The sequence below is a fragment of the Podarcis raffonei genome, chromosome 16 (assembly GCF_027172205.1).
Source record: "Podarcis raffonei isolate rPodRaf1 chromosome 16, rPodRaf1.pri, whole genome shotgun sequence".
Taxonomy (NCBI): Eukaryota; Metazoa; Chordata; class Lepidosauria; order Squamata; family Lacertidae; genus Podarcis; species Podarcis raffonei.
The window spans coordinates 684,092-711,533 of NC_070617.1; the positions used below are offsets into that span (position 1 = coordinate 684,092).

The 27,442-nt window shown below is 51.8% G+C and overlaps 1 protein-coding gene across 1 annotated transcript; it reads left to right on the forward strand.

Annotated features, from left to right (window-relative positions):
• The first annotated feature begins 636 nt into the window (after positions 1-636).
• On the forward strand, positions 637-25,982 carry CASQ1 (calsequestrin 1). Its single transcript, XM_053368930.1, has 11 exons — positions 637-1,333; positions 8,885-8,969; positions 11,116-11,216; positions 12,007-12,118; positions 15,763-15,836; positions 16,111-16,241; positions 19,662-19,707; positions 21,108-21,162; positions 22,998-23,098; positions 23,356-23,430; positions 25,150-25,982. The coding sequence occupies exons 1-11, from the start codon at positions 1,091-1,093 to the stop codon at positions 25,309-25,311; spliced, it is 1,185 nt and encodes a 394-aa protein (XP_053224905.1). The 5' UTR covers positions 637-1,090; the 3' UTR covers positions 25,312-25,982.
• The last annotated feature ends 1,460 nt before the right edge of the window (positions 25,983-27,442 follow it).

Here is a 27,442-nt window from a genome sequence, read left to right on the forward strand (position 1 = left end):
TCCCCGTGGAAGAGGTGACGTCGGCCGGCTGGAAGAAAGCGAGGAAGAGGAGGAGGGGGGGCGGTGGGGAGGAGAGGGGCTCCGGGGAGACCATTCTCAGAGCCGAATGCATCCCCAGCGCACAGCCTTATCCCACCACCTCCCGTGTAATTCAAGAACACCCAAAAGAGAGAGAGAGAGAGAGAGAGAGAGAGAGAGAGAGAGAGAGAGAGAGAGCCTTCCTTTCTGGGCCCCGTACAGTATCTCCCCCCACCCCACCCCCTGCAAACCCAACGCTCTCTAATTTCCCTGCCATCCGCATAAGTCCATCTTGATTTACCTCCGACTCATCGTCTCTTATTTTTAGACCTCCTCCAAACCTCCAGGCCTTCCCACCCGGCCTCACATACCTCCCCTCCATCGCCCCCCCCTTCCTTAATATGGCAATAAGGAAAGGCCGTCAGATATCAGCCTCGGAGAGAGGGAGACCTGGCCAAGGTGAGGCCCTGGTAATAAACCAGAGGCAGGTGGTTCGGTCGGGCAGGTGAGGGTTCGGAGGCTCCCCGGCCCAGGATGCAGGTGGCTGTTGTTCAGGGCGGGGGGCCCTCCATCTCCCATATACATATATAGGCAGGGAGCAGAGGGGTGGGGTGTCTCTCGCGGGCAGTGCCAAATGCCTGGGGATAAGACAGCCCTCCATCTCCGGGGCACCTCCCCTCCCGGCTGCTTTTATGGGCTGCCCGTTGGTCCCTGCCTTTGCTTTTGACGCCCCTCGCCCCTCGGAGAGGTTGTCGCCACCCTGACGGAGACAGGGCCCCCCTCGGCCAACTCTCCGGGCTGCCTGCCTGTGTCAGCAAAGAACCCAGACGTCCTTGCCCCCCGGAGCCCCCTGCCCTGACAGCCGCCTTAAAGGCAAAGGCGGGAGAGGGGGAGGAAGGGAGGAGAAGAGGGCCACCTCTCCTTCCGCAGCCGTCTTCCAGGGGCCGGGTTGACTTTCTGCGTTGCCGGGGGAAGGACAAAGGACCAGGGAGCCCAGAGGGAAGTCTCCACTATTCAGTCTCCTTCTCTCCTCCTTCAGTTTGGGGCTTCCTCTCCGGGAAGGTCAGGCAGGATGAAGTGGCTTGGGGTGGCCCTCGTGGCCTTGCTGCTGGCCGCTTTTGGCCCGCTGGGCCGGGGCGAAGACGGGCTGGATTTCCCCGAGTACGACGGCATCGACCGGGTCATCGACGTCAACGCCAAGAACTACAAGAACGTCCTGAAGAAGTATGAGATCCTGGCTCTGCTGTACCACGAGCCCATCGGGGACGACAAGGCATCCCAGAAGCAGTTTGAGCTGGAGGAGCTGATCTTGGAGGTAACGACCAGGGATGTGATGGAGGGAGGCGGCCGGCAGGGGGGGACAGGCGCCCCCACCCCCCGGAAACTCTTGTCCCCAAACAGCCATTTAGCAAGGAAGGCCAACAGACAACTCAGGTTGTGGGAACGGGCGAGGTCAAGGAATTTCAGGAGCTTGGAGAACTCTGAGATCCCATCTCTGTGGTTCCAGGGCTTGGGCGGTGCAAGGGCTGGGGGGGGCAAAGGGGCAGGTGTCCCAGGTGTATCATACTGGGGGGGGTCCGTGCTGTAGATTGTGGGGGAGGCTACCCAAAAGCAACGGCATTCAGCTGGTTTGCTGAGTCCTCTGATTCCTGCCGTGTTCTGTGGGAATTTCTGCCACGACGAAACCTAGCCTTCTCCTCTCTGCCCCCACACCTCTTCCCTCCCCAAACCCCAATGATGGGTGCGATGCAACCCCCCCCCTCATCTAATCCTTGCCCTGAATCTGTCTCAGGGGAGGAGTGTGGATGTGTGGAAGGAGTTGTGGAAGATCAGGGAGTGGGCAAAGAGGGGTTGTCCCTCGTGCCCTCCATAAACGGGGGTGCTCGGCCAAATCTTTGGCTTGATTGTCGCTGGGGCTGGAATGCTGGAATCTGTGGAACTCCACTGCCTGCCCCACCTTGCAAGGCTGTTCTTGTGGGGATTCCACGAGGAAGAGGGAGAGTCACACACGCCACCTGGAGCTCCTTCGAGAGAGAAAGATAGGATGCAAATGCAATAAATATATAATCATAAATTCGGGTTGATCCAACTAGGAGGTTCTCCTCGTTGTGTGCCTGCCTTGTGAATGGAAGGCAGGGGCAGAAAACCTCTTTATTATTATTATTATTTCATAAGATTTATATGCTGTTTCATTGTTTATAATGGAAATGCTCAGGCAGTCCTTCCTGATGACCGTTTGCCCTCTGCAACCGGTCCAAGCTTAGGGCTACACCTTCACAAGCGTGTCCTTGACGTGCGCTGCCGCAATCGCACCTCCATGCAAATCTGGGGTGCAGAACCAGGCGAAAGAGATTGCCTCCCCCCAGGCCCAGATCCGCAAGAGCCTGCTCAGGGCTGCGTCTCCCTGTCCCAGACAGAGCGCCATGCGCTTCTCTCCCAAGAGAGGAGAGCAACAGCCAGGGCTAAAATTGCCATCTCCTTAATTGGCGCCTTCGGACGGCTGCAAGAACCTCCTCCTCCTCCTCTCCAGAAAGGCAGCCTTGGAATAGTTTCCTTAGGAATCTTGCCTGGGGGGCAGGAAAGCAGGGAGGGGGCCAAGGGCTGTCCAGGGAAGGGGGTGCAGCCAGCGCAGGTCAGTGGAACTTTCTAAAAATGGCCCCAAGGAAGGAGGAGGGGGAAAGAGGCACATTTCAGAGATGGTCTCCGTTCGGGAAGCGTCATTTTGGCATTCCTCAGACCGCAGCAATTTAGCCGGGGGGGGTGAAGGTGTTGGGTGGCCCCAGGAGGGAGGGGGTGAGAAAAGGAGGTCAGTCAGAAGTGGGGACACTTAGGAACAGGAAACTGGGGGGCATCTGGCCTGCTGTGAAGCCAGAAGGGATCGGAAGGGTCTGGCTTAGTTTTGCAATAATGGGCCATTTAGAGACAGAGGCGAAATTCAATTAGGTGCGCATCTTAATTCGGTTTCTCAACTGAATTCTCAGCTGCCAATTCACAACCTGAAAAGAAAGTGTCCTATTGGAATTCGCTCTGCTCTGAATTTTGCAATAGGGTTTTTCCAGGAAAAACCACATTGACTGGGGTAAAAACCAGAGGAAGGAACACAGAGAGGAAGTGTGGTGTAGTGGTCAAAGGGCTAGAGGAAGATCTGAGAGAGCAGGGTTCAAATCCCCTCTCAGCCAGGAAGCTCCCTGGGTGACCTTGGGCCAATCACAGTCTCTCGGCCGAACCTACCGCACAGGGATGTAATAATAATGTGCAGCAGAAATTCGCACTGAAATCGGGATGAATTTTCAGACATTCTTTTAATTTTATTTTTTAAATGACATACTGAGGAGGAAATGCGAGGAACAGGAATTAAAACAGGAGAAAAATGGAAAAGTTATAGAAACCAAAACTGACAAGCTGCAGCAGCATCCCCACCTTGTGCTGTTTAGTACTCCCCAAGTGAAAAGGGTGGCCACTTTAAGACATCACCCCCGCCCAAAAAAGGACTAGAGGCTACGCAGATTTGCATCCAATGTGCACATGCTAATGTAGGCAGAATTGCTATAATTTAAGAGCCTGGCTGCTGGATCAGGCCAAAGGGCTCCATCCAGTCCAGCCTCCTCTTCTCTTGGTGGTCAGCCAGATGCCTCAAAGGGAAATCTGTAAGCAGGATTCGAGCGCAAGAGCTCCCCTCCTGTGGTTTTCCAGCAGCTGGGGTTCAGAAGCAGGGCTGCCTCTGACAGTGGGGAGCAGGCCAGGAGCCACTGATGGCCGTCTCCTCCTCCGTCAATTCCTCCATTGCTCTTTTAAAGCCATTCAAGTTGGTGGCCTCCTGTGGCAGGGAGTTCCACAGTTTAACTCCATGCTGCCTGAAGGCGGACTTCCCAGTATGTTTCCAAGCATGGGCCAGTAGACCCCCATCGTCCAGCCCAGACACTGAGGTCCAGCTCCGAGGGCCTTCTGGCGGTTCCCTCCCTGAGAGAAGTGAGATTACAGGGAACCAGACAGAGGGCCTTCTTAGTGGTGGCACCTGCCCTGCAGAACGCCCTCCCAGCAGATGTCAAGGGGATAAAGAACTACCTGACTTTTAGAAGACATCTGAAGGCAGCCCTGTTCAGGGAAGTTTTTAATGTTTGATGCTGTATTGTGTTTTTAATATTCGGTTGGAAGCCACCCAGAGTGGCTGGAGAAACCCAGCCAGATATGCAGGGTTATACATCATCATCATCATCATCATCATCATTATTATTATTAAAACTTTAATAGGGAGACAACGCACTTCACCCCAGGGATGACCAGGCTGCTGTCCAACTGCTGATCTGGGTTGAGGAGCAACATCAAGGGAAAGCACACACACACACACACACACACACACACACACGGCCGTCCCGCTTCTTAGGGTCCCTTTATCTTTAAACGGGACTTGGACACACAGCCCTTCAAAGACAGGACACTGGGCCTCCCTCTCTAGGCTGCCTGGGGAGGAAGGGAAGGGTCTAAATTCATAGAATCGGAGAGTCAGAAGGGACCCAAAGCGTCTTCTCTTCCAGCCCCCAGAAATGCACTAAATAATCGTCTTGGCCACAGGGCTTTCAGCTGGACGTGGATTGTACTTTCTTCTCCCAAAGGTGCTTTGATGTATAAGCCCAACGCTTCTGTCTCAGTCTAAGCCATGGCCAGATTTCGAGGGTTTTGTAAACCCTGCAAAAAAGCAAGAACCCTGCAGGAGCTCATTGGTTGTGAGATGAGATGAGGAGAGGTGAGCGTTTGACACCAGATGGCATCTCTGATTCAGACAGGCCCCCCGATGGAGCAAACAAACAAACAGGAGAGTGATGGTTAGGAGACTTTCTGGACACACAGGCAGCAGCCCCCAGGTGGCACCAGGGAGGAACACAGTGCGAATTCTGAGCAGTAGAGATCTAACTCTCCTTCACTGCAGCTTTGGGGGGCAAACAGGGGACTAGGTGGGTCTTTCGTGGCTCACAGGCATCAGAGATCCCTGTGGCTGACATCTCCAGACAGAGGGGCATTGAGTGGCAGCCAGAGGCGATGCCTAATCCCATCTGACTTCTTCGTTTATTGAGAAAATTTATATACCACTTAATTGCAATAATCTCTAAGTACGTACAAGGGATGGAACCCAGGGGAAATGGAATTGGCTAAAATTATTAAATCAGGCTTCAGTTAAATTGCCTGACATATTTTATTCTTTTTAAGTCTTCAGTAAGAATCAGGGACGCGGGTGGCACTGTGGGTTAAACCACAGAGCCTAGGACTTGCCGATCAGAAGGTCGGCGGTTCGAATCCCCACGCCAGAGTGAGCTCCCATTGCTCGGTCCCTGCTCCTGCCAACCTAGCAGTTCGAAAGCACGTCAAAGTGCAAGTAGATAAATAGGCACCACTCCGGCAGGAAGGTAAACAGCGTTTCCATGCGCTGCTCTGGTTCGCCAGAAGCGGCTTAGTCCTGCTGGCCACATGACCCGGAAGCTGTATGCTGGCTCCCTCGGCCAATAAAGCGAGATGAGCGCTGCAACCCCAGAGTCGGCCACAACTGGACCTAACGGTCAGGGGTACCTTTACCTTTACCTTTAAGAAACAGAAGTTCAACAGGGAGAGTGGGTCAGTGTGACCTCGGCTAGAATTTAGGCCCACAAAGACAATTAGCTGTGGTTCCTGCAAGGGGTTGGAATACAATTCTAGGATTCTAGGAGCGCACACAGTGCATCTGAGCCACAGTCTCCCCCAAGAATCACAGCGATTGGCCAAGGATGCAAGGGATCAGGCGGTCCTTGAAGTATCCTCGTGAATTAACACAAGACCCTTGAACCTGGCCTGGTCACCTATGGGCAGCCTCCCAGGGGAGCTGCATGCTGTGAGCAGACTGCCTCACCCCACTCTAGGTGCCCAGATCCCACGGCAGATTCAGACGCTGAGCTGGGCTCCTCAGGTCTTCTGAAAAGGACACCCTCTCCTCCGCTGCCCGCCTTGAAGCCTTCTCCCCGCAGAGAGGCATTCCAAGGCGGCTTCCGAATGTCATCATTGCTTCCATCCATAAATATTCTCCTCTCCCTGGCACTAGCCATCAGAGCAGAAGGGCGATATTCATTCCGGCCAGGTTATTGGAGTCACCTTTAATAGGTTTCCCAGAACGAGGCCTGCAAGATGGAGGCAGATCACCTCTGCCTGGGCTCTGGACAGGGCAGATGTATTCAAGGGATGGGGATCCCAAGGGTCATCTAGTCCAACCCCGTGCAAGGCGGGAAAGACAGCTAAAGATGGCAATGCAAGCCCTGCTTAGACACCTCCAGAGTCTGCCCCCTTCTGAGAGACCATTCCACTGTCAATATGTTCTTACCCACAGAATTTCCTCCTAAAGCTGAGCCCTTTCCTGTAATTTGAATCTGTTGGTTCGGGTTCCGCGCTTTGTTCCTGCTATTCTTTGATTTCATGCAGTGCTGCTGCAGGGTAAAGTTGAGTTAATATTATTATTATTATTATTATTATTATTATTATTATTATTATTTATTATTATTATTATTATTATTATTTATACCCCGCCCATCTGGCTGGGCTTCCCCAGCCACTCTGGGCCGCTTCCAACCAAATATTAAAATACAGTAATGCATCAAACATTAAAAGCTTCCCTAAACAGGGCTGCCTTCAGATGTCTTCTAAAAGTCAGTTGCTTATTTTCTTGACATCTGATGGGAGGGCGTTCCACAGGGCGGGTGCCACTACCGAGAAGGCCCTCTGCCTGGTTCCCTGTAACTTGGCTTCTCACAGCAAGGGAACTGCCAGAAGGCCCTCGGAGCTGGACTTCGTCCAGGCTGGATGATGGGGGTGGAGATGCTCCTTCAGGGATACTGGACTTCAGATATACTAATAGACATCTCAGGGAGCCAATGTTGGTCAAAGACATTTTCTGCCTCAAGCCCAGTGCTAGATGGAGGGATCCTGTTGTCTGACTTGGCACTGAGTAGCTTCCTGTGCCCATCAAGCTTAGTGATGCCAACACCGGCTGGCAGCAGCTCTGCAGGGTTTCAGAAACAGGGACACCCTACTGGATCCAGCCCAAGGGAGGCCTCCTAGCCCATCCTCCCATCCTCATCACAGTGGCCAAATACCCCAGAGAACCTTGGAATCGAAATAGACTGCATCTGAAACTGGAGGCTCCATCAGAACCTAAGAAGAACCCGGCTGCTGGATCAGGCCAGTGACCGGATCCTGTGCTCACAGTGGCCACCCAGGTGCCTGCAGGAAGCCCCCAAGCAGAAGACCCCAGCCTCAAACCCCAACCCTATAAGGATTTTTACACGGTTGCCCTTTTGGATTCCAAGCTGCCAAGTATTTGCAACATGTTCTCTGTTTGGGCGGAGGCATCTGGGATCCAACACTTACTGCCTTCAATATTTCTCAACCTTTCAGAGCTGATATTCAGCAGGATCCGACATCCGGCATTTTGTGTTTGACGATAGCTGCCTTCCCACGGAATTCAGTGTTTGAAAACGCTTGAAACCCTGGCAGATTTTTATTTTATTTTTATTTTATCGCTAGTTGATTGCTAGTTAGTGTATATAGGACACTGGACACTGTGCCTGAAAGGAAAGTCCTGCTCTCCTTTTTAAAACAGGTGTCGAAACCGAAAAACCAAATTTCAAATGGAGGGCAACTTTTCAAATTTTAGGGGGAAATTCAAACTTTTTTAAAAAAAGCATCTTAGCTCATTTTTTGTGATTTCTTACACACACACACACACACACACACACACACACACACACACACCACAATCGGCTTTCAGTGCTAGATCACAGCCCTATGATGTGACAATGCCCAAGCACATCATGCCTCTGACCACGTGCAGAGTGTGTTTTCTGCATCCCTGAGTAACCAGCCTCTCCAGCCAAAACACACCTCCAGGGCAGCCCGTGAGGCTTCTGAGTCAAGTGCTATGCGATTGCCGGACCTCCCTGAGCCCCAGAACCTGCCTGCTGAGAGCCTAAGCTCCCTGAGGAAGGTGGACTTGGCAAGGCCGGCCCATTTGCCAGAAGGGTGCCCTGCCTAGTTTCACAGCAAAGGCCCCAACCTTTTCAGAAATTACGAGCGACTCTCAGACTTTGAGAAGCTGGTGTCACTGCATCAAGTTCATCGATTTTGTTGAATTCGCTAAAAAGATTTAATTGCATTTAAGACAAAAATATATACCCTGCCCTCCCCAGCCAAGGCGGCTAACACCAATAAAATCACAATAAAAACATAATAGGGGGGAAAGAGAGGGGAGGGAACCAATTTAAAATACAGGTTAAAATGCAATTTAAAATGCAGCCTCATTTTAAAAGTAGCCCGTATAGATCAAGACCATAAGGGGAGGGAAACATAAGGGTCAGACCGAGTCCAAACCAAAGGCCAGGCGGAACAGCTCCGTCTTGCAGGCCCTGCGGAAAGATGTCAAGTCCCGCAGGGCCCTGGTCTCTTGTGATAGAGGGTTCCACCAAGTCGGGGCCAGTACTGAAAAGGCCCTGGCTCTAGTTGAGACCAATCTAACCACCTTGTGACCTGGGATTTTGAATAAATGTTCAGTTTATTGTCTTGAATTCTATTCTGTTTACCTTCTGGCTTGTGTAAACTGCTCCTTTTAAAGGGTAGGGTTGGGGGATTTTGGGGGTGAGTTCATGGGACCAAGAGGACAGATTTAGAGCTCTGGAAAGCAGCACCTTCCGCGGCTCACAATGAAGACAAAAGTCCAAAGGGGTGGCAAGTTTTTTCTGCAAAAAGCCTTTCCCTCCAACACCCAGGCGCTTGTTCATTCCCATCTTCTCCCTCTTTTCTCTCTTTCTCTCTCTCTCCGTCTGCCTGCCCTCCTGCTGACTCTTTCTCCTAGTTAGCAGCCCAAGTCCTGGAGGAGAAAGGCGTGGGATTTGGCCTGGTGGACGCAGAGAAGGATGCCGCGGTGGCCAAGAAATTAGGTAAGTGCCCGGCAAGGAGCAGAAGGGGGGCTGGGAATACCTGCCAGGGCAGGGAGGGTGGGTGGGCTGCAAGGCGCTGCTGGAAACCAGGTTGAGGTTTTGGGCTAGGGGGGGAGGTTTGCTGTGGACCAAAAGGGCATCCAGCTACCTTTCCCTCCAGGAGTAAGGCTACCATATTTTTTTCAATGAATCTAAAGGTAAAGGGACCCCTGACCATTAGGTCCAGTCGTGGCCAACTCTTGGTTTGCGGCGCTCATCTCGCTTTATTGGCCGAGGGAGCCGGTGTGCAGCTTCCAGGTCATGTGGCCAGCAGGACTAAGCCGCTTCTGGCGAACCAGAGCAGCACACGGAAATGCCGTTTACCTTCCCACCAGAGTGGTACCTATTTATCTACTTGCACTTTGTCATGCTTTTGAACTGCTAGGTGGGCAGGAGCAGGGACCGAGCAATGGGAAATCACCCCCTTGCGGGGATTCGAACCGCAGACCTTCTGATTGGCAAGCCCTAGGCTCTGTGGTTTAACCCACAGCACCACCCGCGCCCCTCAATGAATCCTAGGACACTTTAATTCATTAACTGCCTTTCGGAGCAGCCCCATCCCAACTTCGACTTGCATGCAACCAGAAGGAGCAGGGATCCCTCAGATGGGAAGGGAGGCTTCCCATTGCCTTACTGAGAGATCCCTGGTGCCTCCTGTAAAGCCTCCCTTCACAGCTGAGGGATCCCTGCTCCTTCTGGTTGCAAGCAGGAGTTGGGAGGCTGCTCCAATAGGCAGCATGAAGCCTCCCTTCACAGCTGAGTTGCTGGGGTCAGGGAAGGTGGAGGCAGCCCGGAAGCTGCGTCTTTGAGCCCCTGCACCACCATCATATGGGGACTTTCCAGCAGATCCTGAAGCCAGCAAGAGCCACCTGCTCCAGGCTGCTCAGACTGCCGCCGCCACCACGTTTCCCGGGGACATTAGATGAAATCCAGGGACATTCCGGGGATGGAATTTGTCTGGGAACTTATTCACAAATCCAGGGACTGTCCCCAGGAAACGGGGACGTCTGGCAACCCTGTCCAGGAGGGCTGCCATTTCTACACTTGAGTGACACAACATCAGCAACAGGCTAGACCACCGGTGGGAGAAAGTGAGCGAAGCAGGAAGAGCCATAGCTCAGTGCTAGAGCAGCTGTTCTGCATGTAGAACGTCTGAACAGCATCTCCAGGTAGAAATCCCTGGTCTGTGCAGACAGTCCTGAGCTGGGCAGCTATACCTGCCTCCTCTGAGTATCAAGGCAGCTTCCTGTTTAAATCAACCTTTTCTTCAAAACCATGAGGACTGGAAACTTGGCTTTGGTTTTAAAGGCTCAGCACATGGATGATTTCTGCCTTGCATGCAGAAGGTGCCATGTTCCGTCCCCAGGGGCCTCTCCAGGTGGTGCTGGGGAAGAGCGCCTGCCTGGAAACCCCAGGAGGTGCTGCCAGGAGCGAAAGGAGCCAAGGGTCTGGCTGGCAGGAGAAGGGAGGTTCCTGTGAAGTGTCAGTGGTGTGCCAACCACCAGGGGGCGGTAGAAGCTCAGAGATCCCTGCAAAACACCTTGAGCCATTCATATAAACAGGATTCTAGCTCCACTGAGATGCACCGGTGCTTTGTGGAATGAGAGAGAGAGAGGAGTCCCTGACCCAGAAGCGGCTGTCAGCCTCAAGCAGCCTTTGCCAAGCTGGCGTCCTGCAGGTGTTTTGGACTACAACTCCCATCAGCCCCTGCAGCGCCTGATTTATGACGCAGTTTTCCCCAGCACAGGGCACGAAGCCAAGGGAAAACAAAATTGAGGTGATCCAAAATTGAGAAGATCCATTTTGGGGTGGCAAATCTAGACCTCACTCAAGGGCACCATATTACCAAAGATTACCCCAAGCCCCTGAGCTAATGGGAATTGTAGTTCAGAAGTTTTGGAGGGTGCCCGGTGGGCAAAGAGTGGCCTAGAGTACGTGTCTCCGTGGTATATGCAAGGGTGAAATAAGGCCCCTTGCCCTCCAGCTCCTCTCTCTTTTTCTTTCCTCTGCCCTACATACCTTACAGCAGGAGGTTGGGCTAGATGACCGCTTGGGGTCCCTTCTCAAGCAACAATTCTGTGATTCTATGTCTGTCTCCCCTGTGCAGGCCTGGGGGAAGAAGACAGTGTGTATGTGTTCAAGGATGATGAAATCATCGAGTACGACGGGGAGTTTTCTGCCGACACTTTGGTGGAGTTCATCCTCGATGTAAGTCCTGGGCCTCCTCTTGCCCCGCTTTGCCCCACAGCCTGTCCATATTGGCTGAAATGCCCCCTGACTCTCAGCGCCTGGGGGGCCAGGGAGTCCTGCTCGCCTGGGTCAGGGGCGGAAAGGCATGCTTGTGTGTGGACGGAACCCTAGAATCCTTTGCGTGGCTGGAATGTAACTCCATGGCTCTGCGCAATTCGGCCTCCAAGCCCCTGGCCCCTGGAGGGTTGGTCATGAAGGAATGCGGCTCTTGAGCCCCAAAAAGGCTCCCCACCCCCACTGCAAAGCCTGAAACGGCCTGATGGCTGAGCAAGTCCACCCTCCCTGTAGGGGAGCCAAGCTTTGAACTAGCAACTAGCCAAGCTTTGAAATTGTTGGGAACAGCCTTCCAAAGGAGACCTGCTTCGCTTGCTCCATTGCTAAAGCCACAGCACTCGGGTCGTTGGATAAAAAATGATCTGGTCTGTTGGACAGTGGAAGAAGAAGCATTGGAAGGTGGTGGGCTTTCTTTCAATACAGGGGGTTGGACTAGATGACCGTGGGTGTCCCTTCCAACTCTGCGATTCCATAATTTTACCACCTTGAAAGTCGTTGGGCTTTCCTTCATTGGAGGTTTCTAACCAGAGGTTGGACGGCCACCTCTCAGGGCTTCTTTGGCTGTGATTCCTGCACCGCAGGGGTTGGACTAGATGACCTGTGGAGGTCCCTTCCAACTATGATTCTGTGATTTTGGTGCTGTGATGCCAACGGCCTGATCCTTCCCTTTATCCTTCTCTCTCTCTCTCTCCAGGTGATGGAAGACCCAGTGGAGTTCATTGAAGGGGAACATGAGCTTGAGGCGTTTGAGAATGTTGAAGACGAGCCCAAACTGATCGGCTACTTCAAGAACGAAGACTCGGAACGTAGGTGCCTCTTTGGGGCAATGGGAAGAGGGGTGCTGGTCCCCCCAAGAGGCTCTGCTGAAACGCATCCCCTCCCCCAAACACAAACATGTGGGAATGTTCAGGGATGCAGGAGAGGATATATTGTTTGATTATAGCCTTTCCAACTTGTGTTAACAAGTTCACAGTTTAGCATTCCCCCTTTTAAACTCACGGCAGATGCATTTGCTCAGGCTGACTAAAGCCTCTAGAATAACTGTTCTAGTATTTTCCCCTTAAAAGGTAAAGGTACCCCTGCCCGTATGGGCCCATCTTGACAGACTCTGGGGTTGTGCGCCCATCTCACTCAAGAGGCCGGGGGCCAGCGCTGTCCGGAGACACTTCCGGGTCACTTGGCCAGCGTGACATCGCTGCTCTGGCGAGCCAGAGCCGCACACGGAAACGCCGTTTACCTTCCCGCTAGTAAGCGGTCCCTATTTATCTACTTGCACCCGGGGGTGCTTTCGAACTGCTGGGTTGGCAGGCGCTGGGACCGAGCAGCGGGAGCGCACCCCGCCACGGGGATTCGAACCGCCAAGCTTTCGATCGGCAAGCCCTAGGCGCTGAGGCTTTTACCCACAGCACCACCCGCGTCCCATTATTCCCCTTATTCCCTCATAAAAGATAAGACATGACACAGTCTTCTATAAAAGTATAAAAAGAGTTTACTCACTCACATTCTGTTCACAGTTGGATCCCAGAAGGCAGACTTAGCTTAGCAAAGAGAGAGAGATGGCTGCCCTGCCCTGTGCTTTTGTCGTTACCTGCACAGGTGAGGCCACGCCCACCTCTAGTCACATGCAGAGAAAGTCTGTCCCAGCCCAGAAGGAAACAGGAAGTTGACCTGTTGGCTGGACAAACATTCCTCCCCATGTGTAAACATGTTCACTCTAGGAAGGTTGTACTTGACTGCTCTTGTGTTTCACATCCCACAAAACACAGATGTACAAGCACTGGTCAGCTCTACCAGTTGGACCGTGCAGGCAGCCCATCTTAGTCCTGGTTGCAGGAGGAGAAGGAGAGAGTGGTTGATGGCTCTGCTGTGCCTCCACAGATGGAGGCAGAAATGCTTCTGAATCTCAGCTGCTCTGCTAACCCAGAAATAGTGCTTCAGGTTTAGAACTTTGCTTCAGGATGAGAACAGAAATCATGCTCTGGTGGTGCAGCAGCAGCAGGAGGCCCCCATTAGCTAAAGTGGTGCTTCAGGTTAAGAACGGACCTCCGGAACGAATTAAGTACTTAACCTGAGGTACCACTGTAGATAAATAGGTACCACTCTGGCAGGAAGGTAAACGGCGTTTCCGTGCGCTGCTCTGGTTCGCCAGAAGTGGCTTAGTCCTGCTGGCCACATGACCCGGAAGCTGTTCGCCGGCTCCCTCGGCCAATAAAGTGAGATGAGCACTGCAACCCCAGAGTCGGCCACGACTGGACCTAATGGTCAGGGGTCCCTTTACCTTTACCTTTTAAGGAAAAGCAGGACATTCCAGGATCAAATCAGAAACTGGGATGGTTTCTCTAAACCAGGGATGTCCCTGGAAAATAGGGAGACTGGGATGGTCTGCTGCTTAAAGGCCTCCAGTGAGGGAGATTCTGCCGCCTTCCGAGGGAATCCTTTCCACTGCTCCAAGGTAGACTGCTCCTGCTCCTGGAGGGACTACTCCACCATCACAGATCTATCCTTCTGTTGGTTCTGCAGCTGTGGCTTTTCTCCGGGAGAGACACAGCCCCGGATGAGACATGCAGTGTTGTGGATCCGCCGCCTTGCTGCGCGGGTGCTTTTTTAAGAAACAGAACGCAGCCCGGAGTTAAAAGTTTGCAGATTTACGCTGATGCCTCGTGTGCTCCCAGACAGCTCCTGTCAGCCCCCCCTCTCTGTCTCCGGCCAGTCCCTGCTTCGGGGCCGGAAGCCCCACGACCAGCTGACACCCGCATTAAACCAGCTTAACATGTCAGCCCTGTGACCCATCACAGCTCGGCGGAGAGGGAGAAGCGGCCGCTCTCTCGCCCGGGCAGAAAGCCTGGTGTGTGGACGCAGATCCTCTCTCAGGAAACAGGATGGAGGGGCTGCCCTTGAGGGCCTGGTCTGGGGGCAAAGCTCTGCGGCTGGGCGGCTGATGGGGACTGGCAAGTGCAGGACTTAAGCACTGGGAGGGACCCTAAGGACCATCTAGTCCAGCCCCCAGCAATGCAGCAATCCAGTGCTCCCAAAACTGCTGCTCAGCCGGGCACAAGGTTCTTGCATTAATTCAAAGTTTGGGTCCAGGATGCTTCAAGGACTGCCTGGTCCAGGGGTTCCCAACCCCCCGCAATGTCCTATAAACTCACCCCCAATCGCCTGCCACTACCCTATAAGAAGTAATAATAATAATAATAATAATAATAATAATAATAATAATAATAAATTTGTTATTTGTACCCCGCCCATCTGGTTGGGTTTCCCCAACGCTTCAGGTTACAGACTCTGCTAACCCAGAAATATTACCTCGGGTTAAGAACTTTGCTTCAGGATAAGAACAGAAATCGTGCAACGGCAGCAGGAGGCCCCATTAGATAAAGTGGTGATTCAGGTTAAGAACAGTTTCAGGTTAAGTACGGACCTCTGGAATGAATTAATTACTTAACCCGAGGTACCACTGTAGTTGGTTAAGGGACCTGTGGTCTCAAAAAGGTTAGGGAACTCTGCACTAAGGTAATAACACAGTAAAATTCAGCAATCCATTGCACATTTATTCAAAACCCGATTCAAATGATTTAATTTGCAAAATGGATGGACCGGGTCCTGTGAGGTCAGCTTTCCAAAGTCTGAGAGTCATTTAAACCTCCAGTGATGCCCCCACCCCATTGGCTCTTAGCTCCCCCCACAAGTAATCCCACTGCCAAGTTCTTAGGGGTATTTGGCCCCTGTGATAACAGGATGCTGGGGTAGAGGGGTGATTGAAGGGGCTGGACTAGAGAACCCCGGGGTCCCTTCAAACTCTATGATGCTTTGTTGTTTAGTCGTTGAGTTGTGTCCGACTCTTCATGGACCAGAGCACGCCAGGCCCTCCTGTCTTCCACTGCCTCCCTCATGCTGGTAGCTTTGAGAACACTGTCCAACCATCTCGTCCTCCGTCGTCCCCTTCTCCTTGTGCCCTCCATCTTTCTCAACATCAGGGTCTTTTCCAGGGAGTCTTCTCTTCTCATGAGGTGGCCAAAGTCTTGGAGCCTCAGCTTCAGGATCTGTCCTTCCAGTGAGCACTCAGGGCTGATTTCCTTCAGAATGGAGAGGTTTGATCTTCTTGCAGTCCATGGGACTCTCAAGAGTCTCCTCCAACACCATAATTCAAAAGCATCAATTCTTCGGCGATCAGCCTTCTTGATGGTCCAGCTCTCACTTCCATACATCACTACTGGGAAAACCAGAGCTTGAACTATATGGACCTTTGTCAGAAGGTGATGTCTCTGCTTTTTAAGCATCTATGATGCTACGATAGCATGATCTTCTTATGTTCTGATCATAGATAATAATAATAATATCAGCCCAAGGCAGGCAGGATCCCCTCGCTCACCCACACACCCAGCAGCCTTTCGGGCTTTGCCACCCCAGAAACAAGGCGCTGCTGATCCCATTATTTCCCCCTTTCCAGATTTCAAGGCCTACGAAGACGCGGCTGAGGAGTTTCACCCCTACATCGATTTCTATGCCACCTTTGACAGCAAGGTATGTAGCTGGCCATAAACGCCACCTCGCTTCTGCAGACAGCAGGGACAGCAAAGGATGTGTTCCTTGTGTGGGAAGGAAGCTTGCAAGTTGCAGTGGGGGGAGGGCATTGTGGCATGAGAAGTTAGGAGGGGGGCAGATTGCAAGTTTCCAAACAGGAGCAGCCAACGCACCTGAGAAACTGATTCCTGCGTTGCAGAGGGTTGGGCTAGATGACCGCTGGGGGTCCCTCTGCAATTCTAGGACTCCATTTCTCTCTTTCTCCCCATTGCAGGTTGCAAAGAAGTTGTCCCTGAAACTGAACGAGATCGATTACTATGAGCCTTTCATGGAGGAACCGGTCACGATCCCAGACAAACCCAACAGTGAGGAAGAAATTGTCCAGTTTTTGGAGGAGCACAAGAGGTGAAGAGAAATTGAGGAGGGGGGAGGGGGGAATTGGAGGAGGGGGGGCCCCAGCTTTCCTGGCTCTAGACAGAGACACACACACACAAATAAACGCACACACTCCCCACTGAAACGGGCAATTCTTGCTCCGTCTCCCGGCTGACTGCCGCGGATGGGGAGGAGAGTCATCCGTTGCCATGGCAGCAGCAACACCAAAGTCCTTCTCCTGCTGCCATGGCAACGGCACATTTATTGGCTGAGATTCCAAGCCCCAAACGGAGAAATCTTTGCAAACAGGGGCTGGGGGGGGGGAGGGAGAGATGCGTTTCGCTGGGCGGGGGGGGGGGCGCAAAAGATGGCATTGCTGTCCATCACAAGCACCCCCCAGCCAGGCCTCTTGCCGTCAACACTGGCTGGCAGCAGCAGTCAGGCGGGGAGGGGGCCAGTCCCAGTCCTTACTTGGAGATGCTTCTGGGAATGGAAGGGGCCTGTGTGGTACGAGTCCTTCCCGTTTACATGCACAGAAGACGGCCGGGCTGGCTGCTGAGATGGAGCACCGGGGGGGCGGCGTCCCGGGGGTCCCCTGAGGACAGCCAGCTGGTTTCTGGAGCTCAGGAAACAGGTTGCGCAGCCTGCAGCTCGGGCGCCCGGCGGAGGTTCCTGAGCCGCGGTCCCTGCACTGCACGACCCTCGGGGTCTCTTCCACATCCACCCTGCAATTCTGCCAGAGGAACAGCCCCGGGGGCGAACGGGGAATAAGGCAAAATGGCAATCAGTCGCCCTGGGGATGTTTCAGAAGCCCATGCATGCCAAAGACCTAGGAGAAAAATCCTCTCTCAAATCATCCTCTCTCTTCCCTCTAACTGCCACCCTCACCGCCGCCAGAGCGCTTATGGGGAGGCCTGCCCCCACCCAAGCTCTCCTCTGCTCTGCTGCAGATGCTGACCCTAATCCCCTGGGATTAACCGGGAGGTTTCCTAACCCCAATCCCTCTCCTCCCAGGGGACCTCAACCCTGCCACAAACAGGGCGCATTTTGTGGCATAAATCCCCTTCTCTGTCCTGGGGAGGGGAGCGGGGGTGTCCCTCGCTTTTGGGGGAAGGAGGCCCTGCGCCCCTTTCCCCTTCCTCATTTTGGGGGTACTGTTGATGCGCTTCATGCTCCTGTTTCTCAGGCACTCCCCCCGCCCCCCCATGGCATCTCCATCCAGCTGCTTCTAACATCGGGCCGACGAGGGGCTGTGCGGTTGCTATGGCAGCCTGGCCTTTGCGATTCGCTCACGGGACCGGATTAGGCCTGTTTTGCACAGCGATGCTTCTCCGGCTCTCATCCCTGGCATTATCCCTGAACCTCGCTCTGACCCCAAACTGACTCCCCCCTCTCCCCCTTGGCTACCTGCGTCAACAGGATTTGCTCCGGCTTCTAAGGCTGCGTACACACCCACACGCATTTTAAAAGCACGTTTTGCGGGTATGGGGTCTTTCGTGAGAATATAAGGAGAGGCTGGCGGCTGGATCAGGCCAAAGGGGGCCCATCTGGTCCAGCCTCCTGTTCTCACAGGGGCCGAACAGATGCCCTAAAAGGGAAATCCATAAGAAGGACTCGAACACAAGATCAACTCTCCCCTCCTGCGGTTCCCAACAACTTGTGCTCAGAAGTATCGCTCCTCTGACCGAGGAGGCAGAGTCCAGCCATCCTGCCTAGGAGCCACAAATCGTCTCCTCCTCCTCCATAAATTTGTCTCCTCTTTTAAAGCCATCCAGACTGTTGGCCGTTGTGGCAGGGAGTTCCACAGTTTAAATATGTGCAGCGTAAAGAAGAACTTCCTTTCATCAGTTCTGAGTCTTCCAACACTCAGCCTGATTGGATGCCCCCCCCAGCACTGGTGTTATGGGGGGGCGGAGAGAGAAACTCCCCTCCATCCACTTTCTCCAGGCCACATATAGAATCATAGAATTGTAGGGAGGGACCCTGACGGTCATCTAGTCCATGGGTCAGCAAACTAAGGCCCGGGGGCTGGATCCGGCCCAAGCGCCTTCTCAATCCGGCCCGCAGATGGTCTGGGAATCAGCGTGTTTTTACATGAGTACAATGTGCCCTTTTATTTAAAATGCACCTCTGGGTTATTTCTGGGGCAGAGGAATTCCTTCATTTTTATTATTTTTTTCAAAATATAGTCTGGTCCCCCCACAAGGTCTGAAGGATAGTGGACCAGCCCCCTGCTGAAAAAGTTTGCTGACCCCTGAAATTTCTAGTCCAACCCACTGTGATGCAATAATTTTACAAGGACTGGCCCACCCATGAGGCAAGTTGAGGCAAGCGCCTCAGGCAGCAGAATCCACAGGGGCAGCAGACCCAGCCCCCAAGGGATGCATTGCCTGCCGCTGCTGTTGCTGCTGCCTCCTTAGCAGCCCTCCCCAGCCCACCACTGCTGCAAGCCTTCAGCCAATAGGAGGCACTGGGGGTCTCCTTCCACCCTTGCAAATGATGTACATATTTATCCCCCACCTGTCCCTGATGTAGATCTTCACTCGCCAGCGTGGTGTAGTGGTTCAGAGCGGTGGACTCGTAATCTGGTGAACTGGGTTCGATTCCCTGCTCCTCCACATGCAGTTGCTGGGTGACCTTGGGCCAGTCACACTTCTCTGAAGTCTCTCAGCCTCACTCACCTCACAGAGTGTTTGCTGTGGGGGAGGAAGGGAAAGGAGATTGTGAGCCGCTTGGAGACTCCTTAAAGGTAAAGGGACCCCTGACCATTAGGTCCAGTCGTGACTGACTCTGGGGTTGCAGCGCTCATCTCACTTTATTGGCCGTGGGAGCCGGCGTACAGCTTCCAGGTCATGTGGCCAGCATGACTAAGCTGCTTCTGGCGAACCAGAGCACCACACAGAAACACTGTTCACCTTCCCGCCGGAGTGGTACCTATATATCTACTTGCACTTTGACGTGCTTTCGAACTGCTAGGTTGGCAGGAGCAGGGACTGAGCAACGGGAGCTCACCCCGTCATTGCGGGGATTTGAACTGCCGACCTTCTGATCGGCAAGTCCTAGGCTCTGTGGTTTAACCCACAGCGTCACCTGCGTCCCTATATAACCGCTGAGTTGTGGCCTCTTCTCTCCCCTCCCATGGCTCCTTTTTGGTCTTCTCCAAACTCGCATGCATAGCCTAACCAAACAGCTTTCCGGTCCGGCCAAGGTCTTCACCACCCACTCACAGCCCCAAGATTTTTGCTGACATCTGCAGATTGGGTTAACTGAAAGATGAGGATCTGATGGTTCCTTCTGATGATTAACAGGGTTTTGCAAGGCAGCGCTGGAGGGGATCTTACAGGATTTCAACTGAAGCTCCACTGAAGATCATTAGTACCCAGAGCCTTAAAGAAGTTTGTGTTTTCCCCTCTTCCTCAAACTCTCTCTTCTGCCCCTCTTGTCTTACAGGCCCACACTGAGGAAGCTCCAGCCAGAAAGCATGTATGAGACTTGGGTACGTCTAGGGGAAGCCAGGGGGGAGGGAGAAAGAGGAAAGCCTCTAGAATTCTCTGCCTCCAAACCTGTCCCTGGATTTTGGAGTTTCGGGTTTCCTGGAGTGCTTCTGCAGATGTGCTGCTGATGCTCCTCACCCCCCCCCCCGCCCCTTAGCTGGAAGCAGAAATAATGTGAGGATTTCAGACAGCATTTATATCATGCAGCAATGCCCTTCCCTGTGGCCAAGATCTTTCTAACAATGTCTGCTCACAAGTATAAACAGAACTGATTTTCCATTAAGGAGTTGGGTGGAACTGAGCAAGACGTATGAGTGATTCAGTATTCCACCAGCTGCCTAACTCCCCCATAGGTGAGAAAACGGACAGGGGGCAATTCAGAGAAGATATTTTCAAGGGTAAATTGACCACTAATCCCCCAGCCAGTACAAATGCCAAACTTTCTTTGGTTTTATAATTTTATGATGATTTTAATGATTTCATCGTATGGCCCCATGCTATTGGTTTAATGAGCTGGAAACTGAGAAAGACCAAGATGTCTCTGTATTTTTGTGACTTTTGTTTTCTCTCTGTGTTTGCCTTTCTTCCGCCGCCACACCACCAAGGTGCATTGATAAAACACGGTGATCTTGAGGCCAGTGTAAGCAAGATGCCTGCAGCCTCGTTCATTCAGAAAAACGTATACCCGGCACCCCGCCCAGCTATTCACAAAGCGGCCTCACCATAAATAATTCACCCTGGTGCAAACAGCACAAAAGCAGCAACTTTGTGCAAACTGATATTGCTGTGTTGGCCCGCTGAAAATGACCAACTTCCTTTTGTTCTGAACTCATGGATGTTCGTTCCAGCTCTCCCTTCGCCCTACGGACGTAGGTGACAAAACCTTCCCAAAGGTCGTCATCAAGGTGCAGACGCGTCCCTCAAAAAATCTCCCTGTTGGTGTGGGAAAGTGCCCTTCACCAAGGAGTTTTTCCGCGAAGGAGAGCTGCTCTTGAGAGTCACCATGAAGAGCACTGAGTGGCGAGTGCCTGGGATGTCACCGATTCCTCTGCATGCTCCTGGACAACTTGCATTCCTTGCAGCAGACTTGCATAGGGGAATTGCCATGGGGCCTTGTGGTCAGTGTCTTTACCGGTGGTAAGACAGACGCCACAAGCTGGGAGAATTCTGACATAAACGAAAACGGGAGCTGAAATTGCGAATGTTTGGTGGAAATTGGTCCGGCAAATACGGGAACAGAGCTTCGAGTCCTAGTCGGGATTTGAACTCTGATCTCCCAGGTCCTCTAACCTCCACACCACATTGACTCTTGATACAAGGCAGAACAGAAAGCTATGCTTTCTTACATCCCCTGCTAGTGAGTAACGTCTCTCTCTCTCTCTCTCTCTCCTTGTCCCTGCAGGAGGATGATATAGATGGCATCCATATTGTTGCTTTTGCAGAGGAAGACGACCCTGGTGAGTTGCCCCTACAGAGAACTGAGAACGGGGGGGGGGTCTTGCCTGCAGTCTCCATTTTCTTCCCCAATGGTTATTTCCCCATCTTTCCACATCTATAGTAACTAAAAAAACAGGAAAGGATCCTGGTAAATATTACATCAGAAGGGGGCATTCAAAACATATCATAAAAACACATCCAAACTAGCAATTGAAAGAAACTGAGGAAGAACTGATATGGCAGCAAGCGAGTTCATGCTCCATTGTGCTGCCTGGAACAGAATTAAAAGAGTGTAGAAGCTGATTGTCAGTCTTGCCATCGACAGACATCCTCAGCAGAGAGTGTTTGCCCACATTCCACAGCTGCAATACAGATAATATATTTATATTTGCCAGTAGCCAACCCAGTTTTCCCTGGCTTGCACTACAGTCCCTCAAAACAGGATACAGTGGTACCTCAGGTTACAAACACCTTAGGTTACAAATACTTTGGGTTAAAGACTCCGCTAACCTGGAAGTAGTATCTCGGGTTAAGAACTTTACCACAGAATGAGAACAGAAATCATGCGGCGGAGGCAGGAGGCCCCATTGGTGCTTCAGGTTAAGAACAGTTTTAGGTTAAGAACAGACCTCCAGAATGAATTAAGTACTTAACCCGAGGTACCACTGTAATTAAAAAGGTGAGCCTTTGGGTTTCTTCAACAGAGCACCTGAACCAGCAATGGGTCTTGCCTTCTGCATCTCCAGAAACACAAAACTTTAGCTTGCTGTGAGTACAAAGGGAGCTGTCGTCCCTAAATTTAAAGCGCTCTTATTCCACTTTAACAGTCATGGCTTCCCCCCAAAAGCCCTGTCATGTGGCGAAAGAGTACTCTAAGCCCGTGGCGCGGATGTGGAAACCGCAGCAGCCTTCCTAGAGAGGAAATGATTTTGACGGAGATGTTTGATAAAATCTATCAAGCGATTCTCCTGCCCGTAACTGGGGCAGATTTTTGCCACGAGACTCTTTTGATTCCTGCCGTCTCTCTTTGCTGTTATCATACTGGAGCCCCATGGATGCCTTGTGGGGAGCGAAGAGCCATGAGACTGGGTTGAAATGGTGGCTCTGTTTAGGAAGGGCAGGAGATGGATGGGGTGGGCCTTGATTTGTGGGGGGAGGCCTTGGCACAGGAAAGCTGGCAGACCCTGGCTGCCCTCTGACCTCTGTGGGAATGTTCAGGGATGCAGGAGAGGAGATATTGTTTGATTATAGCCTTTCCAACTTGTGTTAACAAGCTCACAATTTAGCAGAGTAACCTTCCCCTTTCTAAACTCGCAGCAGATGTGTTTGCTCAGGCTCGCTAAAGCCTCTATAATAACTGTTCTAGTATTTTCCCCTTATTCCCTCATAAAAGATAAGACACGACACAGTCTACTATAAAAGTATAAAAAGAGTTTACTCACTCACATTCTGTTCACAGTCGGATCCCAGAAGGCAGACTTAGCTTAGAAAAGTTACATACACCTGGAAACTATCTCATAAGAAGACAGTCCCTTTGTCCTCTCTTGGCTGGAGGCCAAGAGAGCATCTTTGGCTAAGCAGATGTTGCTTCTTCAATGCATGTAGTCATAGAGAGAGAGATGGCTGCCCTGCCCTGTGCTTTTGTTGTTACCTGCACAGGTGAGGCCACGCCCACCTCTAGTCACATGCAAAGGAAGTCTGTTCCAGCCCAGAAGGAAACAGGAAGTTTACCTGCTGGCTGGACAAATATTCCTCCCGATTTGTAAACATGTTCACTCTAGGAATGTTGTACTTGACTGCTCTTGTGTTTCACATCCCACAATCTCCCTCTCTCCTCAACACTTTCTGGCCACAGATGGTTATGAGTTCCTGGAAATCCTGAAGGACGTTGCCCAAGACAACACAGACAACCCAGACCTCAGTATCATCTGGATCGACCCCGAAGACTTTCCACTGGTGAACAGGCAATTGTGCTCTTTCGCGGGGGTGGGGGGTGGCTGTCAAGGACGCCATGGCTTGTTCTTGCTTCTATGGCCCCCACCAATGCCCCCCTAAGTTGGATTAGACCCATTTCTTGGAAGAAAGCCACTATCGATGGCCAGTGTCCCTACAACCACTTTCTGTCCCCACTCACCCTCCACAAAATCGGACGCTGCGCATGCCTGGAAGTCTTTGTGGACCCTCATTGCCCCTTCTCTCTTTCTCTCTCTCAGCTGATTCCCTACTGGGAGAAGACTTTTGACATTGACCTGTCCCGGCCTCAGATTGGCGTCGTCAACGTAACGGACGTAAGTGACCACGGGCACGGGAGAGGCGGGCACCTCTGCTGCTGTTGTGAAGCCCAAACTGGGCGCATGCCTCTTGAGAACAATGCTTTTGTAGAATTTGCAGGGAAGTGTCCTTTTGGGTTTCAAATTGTCTAATATGTCCTGCATAGTTCACTAATTTATTTTACCTATCTTCTTTGCTGGTGGCTTCTTCCTTCTAGGGGGATGGGCTGGTCTTGGCCTGGCGTCCACTCTCAGGTGCAGGAACAAAGTCTTCTGCCCAGTAAATCCATTAAGTCCTGTACCTTTCAGAATCATAGCTTCTTCTTTTTTTAACAAAGGTGGGAAATTCAGCGGTTGTGTGGCAAAAAAGTTATGGACACCCCCTGTTTCTGGAAGCCCCCATCAAAAATAAATCCCCGATATGCAATGAAGCAACATTTTAAGGTTCCTGCCTTCAAGCCCTCTCCTCTTCTTTCCGATAGCTCTGTTATAGACAGCGACAGGGGGCAAGACGTCCATGTGGGCAGGGGGTGGGAAGTTATGGGGAAAATGTTATCTGAGAAAGAGCCCCGAGCCACCTCAGTCACCTGCTGCATGTTCCCTTGATACCAGGGATGAATCAAACACAAAGTGTTTTGTGATTCCTGCATTGTGGGGGTTGGACTAGATGGCCTCATGGGGTGCCTTGCACCTCTATGGTTCTGCGATTCTATGAATTTTTTCACAGTCTTGGGAAAGCTCAGGGGTGGGGCATAATCAAAATGCCATACACATTTTACCCCCCAAAAAAAATCCTTCACTATATCCTATATCCTTTTTTATATTCAGAACAGAAACAGTGATCCTTTGGTTCTCAAACTTAATCCGTTCCTGAAGTCTGTTCCAAAACCAAAGCGTTCCAAAACGAAGGCGTTCTTTCCCATAGAAAGTAATGCAAAATGGATTAATCCGTTCCAGACTTTTAAAAACAACCCCCAAATCAGCAATTTAACATGGATTTTACTATCTAACAAGACCATTGATCCATAAAATGAAAGCGATAAACAATGTACTGCAGTCACACAATCAGTCAATCTTTCAGAAGCTGAACTGGGTTCCACATTCACAAAAACAAAACAAAAAGAGCCGCAGAAACAAAAACACAAAATAAATAGCAGAAACAGACAGACCTCAGCGTAACATTCAAAATGGAGCACGTTCGGCTTCCAGAAAAAGTTCTTACTTCCAGGTTTACAGTGTTTGGGTTCCAAGTTGTATGAGTACCAAGGCATTTGAGAACCACTGTAAATGTAAAGTATTTAACCTGCACATATTATTATTATTATTATTATTATTATTATTATTATTATTATTATTATTTATTTGTACCCCACCCATCTGGCTGGGTTTCCCCAGCCACTCTGGGCAGCTTCCCACAAAGACCAAAAATACACTAAAATGTCACGCATTAAAACATTCCCTGAACAGAGCTGCCTTCAGATGTCTTCTAAAAGTCAGAGAGTTGTTTATTTCCTTGACGTCTGGTGGGAGGGTGTTCCACAGGGCAGGTGCCACCACCAAGAAGGCCCTCTGCCTGGTTCCCTGTAACCTCACTTCTCGCAGAGAGGGAACCGCCAGAAGGCCCTCAGAGCTGAACCTCAGTGTCCGGGCTGAACAATGGGGGTGGAGACGCTCCTTCAGAACATCACAAATCAATAGGATGATCTCCAGCTGAATTTTACATTCCCATCCATCCAGGCTGACAGCATATGGCTGGAGATGGACGATGAGGATGACCTGCCATCCACAGAGGAGTTGGAAGACTGGATTGAGGATGTGCTGGAAGGAGAGATCAACACGGAAGACGACGATGACGATGACGACGATGACGACGACGACAATGATGATGACGACGACTAGAGGCTCCCGTTCTTCGTGGAAGGCGGACCCTGCCTGTTGAGGTCCACCTGCATCACACCTGTCCCCAGAGTGTCCCTCGGGGGCCGCAGTGCCAGGCGCCTCTGGCCGACACGAAATTCAACGCTTTGCCACCAGACCCTAGCAAGAACGTATTTTTATATTGATCCTATTTAAGTCAAGGGCCCCCACCCTGTGCTGAACCCCACGTGTCCCCCCCCAGGGACCCCGCTCCACCCTCTGCCAGCGCAGGGGTGGTTGTTGGTGCTGACCCCTCCCCTTTCCGCATTAGGTTGCCAGGTGTCCTTCAGGCACCTGAGGATGCTGTTCCTGGATGGACCATCAGTTTTCCCTGGGATGTTAAGCCCAGCTCAGGTTTCCCAGGTGAATCTCAGGAACGGGCAAGGCTCTTTGCCTGTTCCTGACCTTAGCATCCTGGTTTATCAGGGCACTTGATGGACCCCCAACTCAGCACAGGCAGAGATGTGTGTGACCCAACCCTGTGCTGTCGGCCCAGTGAATTTCCCATCATGTCTCTCTCTGTGTGTGTGTGCTTCCCCTGTGACGTCCACTCTGACTGGCAGGGGCTGTCCAGGCAGGGAATCTTTTCTCAGCCCTTCCTGGTGATGCCACTGGGATGGGAAGGGTGAAACCTGGGACCTTCTGGACGCAGAGCAGATGCCTTATTTACCATCTCTTCCCAAATTCCCTGCCTCTCCACCAATGCCTTCCTCTTCCTCACCGCGACACAAGGGAATAGTCCCCGTCTCTTTGCTAGCATCTCTCTTGGACTTTGTTAAATCTATCACTCACTCGGCTCTGAGTTTCCGTTAGGAAACACCTCCCCGAATCATTTCATCAGTTAAACTGAAGTGGGAGGGCAGAGATCAGCCAATAATGTGTTTTGGGGGGGGGGATAGAAACAAATGTAATTCCTGGGCTTTGGGGATGAATATATTTGGGCTAAAACTGCCTTGTTGATATTTCGGGAGCGGGGAGACAATCGGGACGGGGGGCGGGGAGGACACACAACCTGTTCAGCACTCAGTGGGGGTGACACAATGTACAATTTGTATATTTTTCAACAACTTTGTACAGATCAACCAAAGCGATTAAAAAAAAATCAAATAACAATGCTGGTGAGATATTATTTTCTGCCCGCCACCGCTACCCTTCTCCCCCACCTCTCAAAATTCTCATAACGATGATGGCATATCAGTTATTATGGAGAGCAGGGGCTCAAAGTCCCGAAGGCGAAAAGAGACAAGGAAAGGAATTAATCCTGGATGACTCTTCTTCATAAGAACATGAGATGGGTCTGCTGGATCCGGCCAAAGGGGCCCACCTAGTCCAGCCTCCTGTTCTCACAGTGGCCCCCCAGACACCCCAACCAGAAACCGGCAAGCAGGATTCAAACACAAGACCCCCTCCCTTCCTGTGGATTGCAGCAGCAGCATCCTGGCTGGTAGCCAACCATAGCTGGCTCCTCCATTTTAAGCCCTCCACTCCTCTTTTTGAGCCACCCAAGTTGGTGGCCATCTCTGTCCCCTGTGGCAGGGAGTTCCATAGTTTAACTCTGCGCTGCCTGAAGAAGGACTTTCTTTTATCCGTCCTGAATCTCCCAACATTCACTTTCACTGGATGTTCATGAATTCTAGTGTTAGGAGAGAGCGGGGAAAACTTTCATCCTTGTTCTTCCCCCATGCCTGCTATTGTCAGATCAAAAGGCTACACTGGGTTTTGTTTCCATGCCTATTTCGTTGTGATTTTGTGGAGTGGGTGGGTGTTGGGGGGGAACCTTCCCTTGGAGCCTACGCGGCCTGTGGGAGATTGTTTTGGGATTTGGGGCAGGGGGCAGAGAAAGAGATTTTTGAGGATGGAGGGAGGGAACCTGATCCACCCCAAGACCAGCTCTTCTGTCCTCCTTTGTTTTCCTGCGGTTGCCAGGGTCACCGTCAACTGCGCCATGGAAACAGCACACTGCCAGGGGTCTGCTTAGAGAGAGGCTGCCAGCAGTGAGCCAGACTGGGCCGGTGGGGTGAGGTGGGGGGCACCTCTGGGCACTTATGTGTGCTGTGGGGGGCTGCCCATGCACCCACTAGGGTCCTGTACACATCTGGGTGCACAAAGCAGC

Bases quoted from the DNA above. Each gene is read 5' to 3' on its own strand.
- CASQ1 (XM_053368930.1), top strand. From the start codon at position 1,091: ATGAAGTGGCTTGGGGTGGCCCTCGTGGCCTTGCTGCTGGCCGCTTTT. The intron at 11,217-12,006 runs GTAAGTCCTGGG...CTCTCTCTCCAG, and splicing joins TGGTGGAGTTCATCCTCGAT to GTGATGGAAGACCCAGTGGA. The intron at 12,119-15,762 runs GTAGGTGCCTCT...CCCCCTTTCCAG, and splicing joins CAAGAACGAAGACTCGGAAC to ATTTCAAGGCCTACGAAGAC.